Here is a 9,213-nt window from a genome sequence, read left to right on the forward strand (position 1 = left end):
GGAATTAAATAAGATGGAAATCACACCTCAACCTCATCCTCAGTCACTGGAGAGACACTGTTGTCATCAAAGTAGTGCCACTGGCCACTGTCCTTGTTGCAGGCAAATGTAGTGTCTGGAACAGAGGAGAAAGTTGTCCATACGTTTATGCCTCCAAGGTTGCATCCTGACTCACTCATTCCTCCTACCCTGATGACAACCTCAGCATCGGTTGACATTCTTAAGTCACCTCCTAGAGACCATCCTCACACACCCCAGCTTAGATGCCCACCCTTGCCCAGGGAAGCCCCTGCCCACAGCCTGGTACATACAGTGACCATCACGCAGGCCTCCGTAATGGTTTGAAACCGCAATGAGATCGTATTTGTAAAGTCCTGGCTCAGATTCGCTCTGGGGTTTGATGACAAACTCAGAGAGATCCAAGTCCCTGAGGGTAGAAAGAGGGTTAATAATGGTGCACGCGGTCACTCCTCAGTCAACACCCTCCCCCACCTTAAGCACCCCCTACCGGATAGGAAACTCCACGAGGAGGTCCAGCTTCTCTCGGGAGAACTTGGTGTAAGAAAAGCGCTTCAGGTGGATGATCAAGATCTCGGGCAGCATCCACAGATCCAGTTTCTTGGTGGCCAGCCGGTGCTGCTTACAGTTAGGGCAGTACCTACAGACAGGGCAGGGCCCAAGGTAGTAAACGGACCTTCTCGGAAGGAACCTAGTTTGTGGTCTTTGTTTGTTACTGGTGCAGAGAGATGCTGGGTCTTACTTTTATCAAAACCCTGGTTTGCTCTCCTTACATGTTAAAATCTTATCATTCATTCATAAATTTATCTATTACCTTTTATATGTAAGATTCTGTGCTATTTGGAGCCTGCCCCTTTCTCGCTTAGTTTTCGTCTCATGTTTTAACTTTCATTTATTCACCATATACTTGATTAACTATTGTTTAGTCCGTTGTTTAATCCTTTCTGCTCCATTTCTGGTACATGGAGATGCTGGTCTTATTTTTGAGACTGGGTTTATCTTTTTGGTTCTTATGTTTTGTTTACTCTGCAATCTATTGGGCATCTACTGGACACCCAACATTAGTGTAAGCAGTGAAGACTAAACACACAGTGAACTTAAGTCTTTACCTTTAGGGAGTTTATTCTACAACAAAGGCAAGCAATATTGCAAAAAGGAATGTATGACGCAACCTTGTGTGCTATTATTGAGCTAAAGACAAAGGTTTGACCAGGAAGAGTGAGGAGGAGGAACAGAGAGGGGATGGATGGGTGGAGGGGATGGTTTTTTAACAAGGCAGTAAGAGAAGAGCTCTCTGAAAAGGTGACATTTGATCACAGACCCACGTAAAGGAATAGAAGCCTACCGACAACTGAGGGAAGAGCATTCCAGACAGCACAAGCAGCCCTGTAGTGGGACTATGCTATGGTATTGATGGCAAGTGTGGCAGGAGCTTGAGTGGAGGGAAAGGGAAATGTACTGAAAAGAGGTAACGTGTAGTCACATCCACCATGAACCCCTATTTGCTCCCATCCTTGTTCCTTACTTACCAAGGGTTTTCTTTCTCCAGAGTCTCAACAGTGGTGAAGAGCTCAATGCACTCCTGCAGCTTCACCGGAGCTTTCTTCAGCACATAGCTAACACATTCATGCTTCACGTAGCCCTAGAGTGGGGTGAGTGGACAGCTGGTTTTTATGACAGGTAGATTAATAAGGAGTGAAGCAGACATGGAAGACATATTCCAAGTGGTCAACAATATGGATTTCTGAAGCTAGAAACTTGAGGCCCTGAAGTTCTTAGTGGATGTTCAGGTTCCAAAGCTAGGTTGGACCTGGACCTGAGTCTATCTGTGTTCACGGCTGAAGGAGTTGGGACAGGGAATATGTGAAAGAAGTTGAGGAGGTACAAGATGTAAGTGCTCCCCCATCCTGGGACCTCTTTTACCTCCGCTTCCACCTCGTTGTAGTAACGCTTCTTCATGTCTGGCTCCCAGTCGATGGCAATGTACGGCTGGGCTGTAGGTGAGGGGTGGGTGGTCAGGAAGACCTGTTGCTAGGAAAACCCGCCACCCACCTCCCAACCCTGGCTCACAGCTGAAGGAGACACCATGGCCATCTTCATTGAAGGTCAGGCGGTCACTGGTCCCGTTGGAATTCACGGTCTGCAGGGTAAACAGGTGCTTGCGCCGAGATCTCTGAGGCCAGTTAGAAGGTCCAGGGGAGTTGTCTGCAGGAGCCCGGTTCCTGCCCATGACTCCAGAGCTGGGCCCAGCCTGGTCCAGGCCAGGGTCTTGAGGGTTGCCTCCAGCGGTTTGTCCAGACTTGGAGGGGTTGTTACCCTTATTCCCGCCATCTCCTTAGATAGGGGGAAATGTCAGATATGGACCTTTCTGAACCCCAAGGGGCACAGGAACAATGTATAACCAGACAGACCATGTACAGGAAGCCCTACTGCAGATAAACCTCCTCCCCCTCCTCCCTTAACCCATGAGGTCATTTGTACAGGCCCTTATCTTTGTGGAGCCCCTCTCCCTCCTCCTCTTTACCTTTGTCATCCCCGTCATCGTCATCATCAGAGCTGGGCCTGGCCACATAGCGCCTGCCAAGAAAGGAGAGGTGCTGCTCAGGTGAGGGCCACAAGAGCGGCAATGCGCAGCATCTGGGGTTTCATTGTAATTATGAAGGGATGCGACTGGTAAACCTACACATTAAGTAGTAGTTCACTATGAACCAAGAAGGCTGCAGGCGGTAGCACATGAAGAGGTTTGATAATACTAGTTGTGTGCTAACAGTAAGGAGTTTGGCCCTTAAGAATGTGAAGCCACTAGGAAACAAACACAAAGTTGGACAGGGGTGGCCTCTGGGTGGACTTATAAGACAGGAGAGACTAAACCCGAAAACGTATGACTTTGCCACAGAAAGGAATCTAGATTTGAACTACAATGAAAATTTATCAGTAAAAACACTTAGGCCTCCGCATAAGAGTAAATTAAGCACCAGATGAAATGGCCTGTGGTTCAGGGTGGGGAACCCAAAAGTTTAGAAGCCAAGCCTACACGCGAAGTTCCCACCTAGGTTAAATCATCCTAGGGCCCTGTTAAGTTTCAGCTGTCTTTTGGATGTGGAAGGAATACTATGAAATAAGCAGCTAGAGACCCGGGTCTGTTTCAAATTCCCTGTCCCCTTCTCCCTCAGGGAAGGGATATACTCACGAGAGGCGGTACAGCAGGATGTGATACAAAGCATCCCAGGTAAGCCGGTCACGGGGCACAGAGAGCAGGAGAGGGTGCCCAAAAAGCATCAGGCCATAGTAAGAATTGTTGAAATCTCGGGCTGGAGAGCGCTCCCGCAGGTAGATAGGCAGCACAATATCCTCTCTCATGCCCTCGTCGTTCCCAGCCCTGGGTGACACCTCATAGCTGTGGGAAGTGAGCATCAGGTCCAGCCTTATCAGGATATCCAAAGGAGCAGCCCCGGCCTCTACCTCCCTGTTCCATCTACTTACCCCCCACAGGTTGATAAGGATTTTTAAGAGATGTGAAATATCTTTCAATGTTTTGTGCTTTTAAAAAACCATTAGCTACATGTGTGTGCATTTTGTGCATATTATTTAAAATATTTTATCATTGTCAGAGTACTAAGGGGATTAACAGAAATTTTCAGTGAAAAGGGGGGTTAAATGCTTTTTGTCTTTAAATGCTTTTTTTCGTATTAATTTCCTTTTTTTGAACAGCAACAACTGCTTGGGTTACAAAGAACTGTTCTACTTAAAAAGCACTACTTAATTTAGTTCTACTTAAAAAGCACTAAATTTAGTTTTTACTTAAAATTTTAGTTTTTCTTTTTCCTGAATGATCTCGTGTCAAGAACACATCTTAGTGTTAGCTATTTTAAAACACCTTTTTAACTAATCTTCAAACATCATATGGAATGGCAAAGTGCCCTGAATAGCTAAAACAATGTTAAAAGAGAACCAAGTTGTAGGATTCTCACATTTACTGATTTCTAAAACATACTATAAGGAACCCTGGTGGCGTAGTGGTTAGGAGTTGGGCTTTGAACTGCAAGGTCAGCAGTTCAAAACCACCAGCCACTCAGCGGTAGACAGGGCTTTCTACTACTCCCGTAAAGAGCTACCATCTTGGAAACCCACAGAGGCAGTTCTACCCTGTCCTACAGGATCACCATAGTCGGAATAGACTAGATGGCAGGGGGTGTGGAGCTTGACATGCAGCTATAGTAATCCAAACAGCTCCTTACTGGCATCACAAAGAAACACAGACCACTGGAATAGAACTAAGAGTTCAATACCCATTTATAAACTATCAAGGGCTCATGAGGGAGGGGGGAGCAGGGAGGGAGGGGAAAAATGAGGACCTAATGCCGGGGATTTAAGTGGAGAGAAAACGTTTTGAGAATGATGAGGGCAATGAATGTACAAATGCGCTTTACACAATTGATGTGTGTATGGGTTGTGATAAGAGTTGTATGAGCCACTGATAAAATGATTTAAAAAAATAAAAATAAAAAATAAATAAAACTTTTAAAAAAAGAACTGAGTTCAGAAATACACCTGCAATAGATTTTTGATAACAGTGCTAAATCCATTTGATGGAAAAAGAGGACAGTCTTCAATAGTGGTGGTAAAACTGGATTTCCGCATGCAGAAAAAATAGGATCCATGCCTTTCACCATACATAAAATCAAATTAAAATAGACTAATTAAGGATCTAAATTTACAAACTAAAACCAAGAATGTTCTTAGCAGAAAAGCAGGGGCAACACTGCCAGGCCTCGCGTTTCTCAATGGATTATCTAACAAAGCACCAATAGCAGAAGACTGAAGAGATAAAAATTTTAAATTCTTGTTCATCAAAAGACTGCCTGAATTTACCATCAGGAGGCTATATTCAGAAATCTTATGAAAGAGCTTCAAAGAGTTTGGGGGGTGGGGGTGGAATTTTCCCACGATTTCTGAAACCCTTGTGTATACCTGACAAACATCGAACAACCAAAAAAATATATAAAACTTTGACAGCTGGAGCAACAAAACCACAAATAATCCAATCAGAACATAAGCAAAACTAGATGTTCAACATATAGTAGGTGGCAGCAGGATGCAACCCCAAACCAGCAACAAAGTATCATGTTATTCTCAGCAGGATGGCGGGGTAACAACAAACAACAAATGTTGCCCACTATGTGGAAAAACTGGAGCGCTTATCCACTGCAGGCAGGGATGCAAAATGGCACAGCCAATGTGTAAAACAGTGGACGTTCCTCAAAAAACCATCACTAGGACGGCCATATGACTCAGCAATTCCACTGCGGAAGCCGTGCGGGCAGCTATGCTGATTGCAACGGCATTCACGATCTGAAAAAGGTAGAAATCACCTAAATGTTCACCAGCAGATGACTCAAACACTCAAACTCACTGCCATCACATTGTCAATTCTGATCCTAGTGACCCTCCCTGTTGGACAGGGTTGAACTGCCCGTGAGTTTAGCTTACCAGTAAAAAAGATCTGTCTTGAGCATTATGCTGTGTTAAGAATTGTCTACATGGGATCTAGGACAAGAGTAACCTGGAAGATTAGACAGGCATCTTCAAGGAGGGTGAGAAGGGTAGCATAACTCAAAAGCATGAAACCAGTGTCATAAAATTGTACTTGGAGAAATTTGAATTGGTTTATGTTTTGCTGGATGTTCAACAAAATTAACAAAACTCAGAAAATGAATTTTTTGGAGGATTGCCATAAGGAGTTCAGATCATTATGTAACTAATACATTCCTAGAAAGTAGCATCCTTCATGTAATAAGGAAGAAAACCTTGAGGCTATCCTGTACAAAAGACCCTTGTCCAGCCCCACCCCCGCCGAACCCTCCAAGTGTTCTGCCCGGCTAAGGCCCTGCTCGGGGTTGGCGTCCAGTGACTAAGGAAGAGAAGGGAAAAGATAAGGTGGTTAAGATGGGGCCATACAAAAGAAAGATGAGAAAGTTCCTGAAGAACAACCATATCCCTAGGCCCCCTCACTCACATGAAGATATCATCTCGGTCTAAGATGCTACTCAGAGGGTCATCCAGCTGATAAATCTTATAGAAGCGGTGACTGAAGACATCGGCCACCATCATCTGGGATGGGGATGCAGAGAGAGGACTAGTCAGTCTTCAAAGGTCTCTCCATCCCTACTCCTGAATCCCGCCCTCCCTCCATCTGTAGATCCTCACCCTGTCTGGCGGGACACCAGTGTGCTTGGACAGGGCCACACACAGATCCGAGACTTTGCCTTTCTTGGGAACAATAAGCCGGTGCTGTTGGGAGAATACATATACAGAAAAGATCAGAAGAGGTGTGTGGTGGGTTTCAGTCATAAACAAACTCCAACCACACGTCCTTCATCATTAGCCCCCATGGTGCTATTCCTCCCATACCTGCTCTGGCTTGCGGCGGGGATCCATGGAGACGTAGAAGACCTCCATGACCCTCTTGGGGTTGACAGGCAGCGGAACGCTGAGGTAGCAGAAGGGGTCGAAGGTCACAGACACATTGCCACAATCAGGGCACACCAGCGTCGACTTGAAGAGGCCGTGGAAAGTGTCCACAATCACAGAGTTGTTCCGCCGCTTATGGTTATACCAAGCCTCCTCAGCCACCACCTGCCAACACGGTCAAGGTAGGGGGAGCTTTGACAGGGATTTGGAGTATACACATATGGAGTACAGCTTAATGTCAGGACCATTACTGAGGTCAAGAAGTAGAGTTACAGCCAGGGATACTGTTCACTATTAGGGATGGGATTGAATTTGTGCAGGAGACTGGGTTGAGTAAGGGAACACAAAGTGGTATTGGAACTAAGGTTGGGACTGGAATAAGAGGTAAGTTCAGGATGAAAAAAATTGAACAGAGAATGGTGGTGGGTGCTGCACATCCCAGGGAGGAGGATAGTGACTCCCTAAGGCACGAGATTGTAGCAGCTTTAATGGGGGAGTCTCGGGATGAGTGCTCTGGAGAGAACCAGAGCTAGTGGATGGGATTCTCAAAACAACGTACCAGATCAGGGCGCCCAGCAGCATCACAAAGCTCCACATACTCTTTCTTCTTGACTCGATTGAGGTCCTCATGAAGCCCATCAAGGAGGAATGACAGCAGCTCCTGAGAGTCGTGCTGCTGATAGCCCAGAAACTGGGATGCAAAGTGGCCCACCTTGGTCTGGGAGAGGGAATAAGGCCATGAAAGACAAAAGTTAAAGAGACCCATGAGAAATGTATGTTATGGGAGAGAGAGAGGGGCACCCAGGTGACTCTCACCTTAAACGCGTGGGGCACAATGGAGCAGTGTTGGCCAGACCATGCCTGCTTCACCAGGTCTGCGTAGGCCTCTGCAATCTCACCCTTCATGCCCAGCGGATTGCCGAAGTTGAGCTCCTCCAGGTAGCGATTGGTGATGAAGTACTCGGTGAGCTGTGGCACATTGCTGAGGCACTGCAGTAGGCAGGTGCCAGGTAAGTGAGGCAGAGGAGAGAGGCGGCGGCCATGATGGGAACAAAGAAAAAGGAATCGAGGCAGTCACAAAAAGGATGAAGAAAGAAGGGACAGGGGATGGGAGAACCAAGAAATCAATCATCAGCAGAAGGTGGTGGCAAAGGAGAGGGAAAAAGGAACGCAGGGGACCAGCAGAGGGAGGAATCGAGGTTTCAAGAATGGGGGCATGTCAATTCAGATTTGTGGGACCCTAGCTCCAACCTCCCCTTGCCCTGTATGAGTGGGGGCCCTCAGCCTCCGGTCCCCTAGAGTTCCACCCCCAACCCCAGCTCTTGAAGCTCATCTGGCTACCAGACACAGCCCCAATGGGCTAACCTGCAGAGCTGAATTCATGAAGCACGTGTTGCCCAGATTGGTGAGGCCACAGATGCCCGGCTGGCCCTGGAGCTCTTCCTCTTCCTTTGACACATTCTTCCTGGGGTTGGATGAAAATTACCATCAGCTGAGGGACTACTACATGCATGGGAAATTTGCTCACAGGCTCAATCCTCCTACAATTCCGCCACATTTCCTATGGTGGAATCCCACTTTGGACCAGACACCCCAAGGCTCACAGGACGTACTTCTTTGAGCTCGGTGGCGAAGTGCCATCTTTGTCTCGGGTCTCCATGACGATCACTTGGATTGGAGAAAGAAAAAAAAGAAAAGGAATGAGTCATGAAAGGCGTTATGGGTACCTAGCTCTCACTTCCCCCAACCCAAGCACTGCCAGGTGATCCCCATCTCCCAGTCCAGCAAAGTCCTCCCCTGCCATTCTCACCTGCCCAATCTTGAGATGGACGTTCAGTATGGTAAGGTGAAGAGCCGTCAGAGTGCTCAATCCACAGCCGTGTCTCTGCCTGGGGGTTCACCGGAAACTGCTCCCAAGCTGTGTGCAACACCGAGTCTGTGGAGAGGGATGGAGCACAAACAAGATCTTCCTGAAACCCAGGATTGACCCATCAGACCCGACTCGTCACCATTTGTCTTGCGTCTTTGGTCAAGACCTAAATCAGAAGCATGTGTCCTTTATCAATCTCTACATGATTGATCCCTTCCCGGGCTTCAGAGCCCCAGAAAACCGGCCACGTCTCCGAAATGCAGTTCGTCTCGTCAGTCTGTAGGAGCCACCCTCACTGACTCTCCAACAGTGAACCTTCGGTGACCGTCTTGGGGCTCCAAAGTCTGAACCAATGCCTCCTCAGTCTGCCAGAGCCTAAGCCGTGCAGCCTTGGGGCCCCAAGTGGTGGTTGGGAACATAAATTCATTTTCTGACAGTTAAACTCACAAAAGACAATCTGTATGACTGAACTGCGCAGTGTGAGGCGTGCCCAGATCACTGTGCTGAAAAAGCAGCAGCTCTACTACGTACACCTCAGTCTTTTGAAGGGTGGGCAGCTCTACATCGGCAAAGGTGTGAAGTACATACATAGGTATGCCTGCACCGCATAGACACACAGGCAGAGCAGACACGCTAGATGGTGGTGGTGAGTGATTCCAAAAAAGCTCACGGAAACAAAATGAAAAGATAACAATTTTCCCATGAACTTTATTTTGTAAAACATGTACAGGTGAACCCTGAGGGACTCATGCAAGGGTGCACCCGTGCGATATACACAGAGACTTATGGGTCTACACCTATCCAGGCCCTAACAAGACCTTCCCCTCCCACACCGCCCACAAGAGCTACTTCCC

The 9,213-nt window shown here is 47.2% G+C and overlaps 1 protein-coding gene across 1 annotated transcript in view; it reads right to left on the reverse strand.

Moving 5' to 3' along the window:
- Positions 1-8,464, reverse strand: part of USP11 (ubiquitin specific peptidase 11) — an 8,844-nt gene extending 380 nt beyond the window's left edge. The window contains exons 1-16 of the mRNA XM_045288273.1: positions 8,300-8,464; positions 8,103-8,157; positions 7,855-7,954; positions 7,306-7,479; positions 7,049-7,207; positions 6,430-6,654; positions 6,226-6,309; positions 6,035-6,129; positions 3,209-3,415; positions 2,543-2,595; positions 2,089-2,352; positions 1,942-2,012; positions 1,548-1,660; positions 509-658; positions 312-427; positions 27-115 (exon numbers count right to left, since the gene is read on the reverse strand). Of these exons, the coding sequence (XP_045144208.1) occupies positions 27-115; positions 312-427; positions 509-658; positions 1,548-1,660; positions 1,942-2,012; positions 2,089-2,352; positions 2,543-2,595; positions 3,209-3,415; positions 6,035-6,129; positions 6,226-6,309; positions 6,430-6,654; positions 7,049-7,207; positions 7,306-7,479; positions 7,855-7,954; positions 8,103-8,149 (1,947 nt within the window). The 5' untranslated portion in view covers positions 8,150-8,157; positions 8,300-8,464. The remainder of the gene's footprint in view (positions 1-26; positions 116-311; positions 428-508; positions 659-1,547; positions 1,661-1,941; positions 2,013-2,088; positions 2,353-2,542; positions 2,596-3,208; positions 3,416-6,034; positions 6,130-6,225; positions 6,310-6,429; positions 6,655-7,048; positions 7,208-7,305; positions 7,480-7,854; positions 7,955-8,102; positions 8,158-8,299) is intronic.
- Positions 8,465-9,213: the final 749 nt, after the last annotated feature.

The sequence above is a fragment of the Echinops telfairi genome, unplaced genomic scaffold (assembly GCF_000313985.2).
Source record: "Echinops telfairi isolate 266 unplaced genomic scaffold, ASM31398v2 ScPeMD7_19;HRSCAF=73, whole genome shotgun sequence".
Classification (NCBI taxonomy): Eukaryota; Metazoa; Chordata; class Mammalia; order Afrosoricida; family Tenrecidae; genus Echinops; species Echinops telfairi.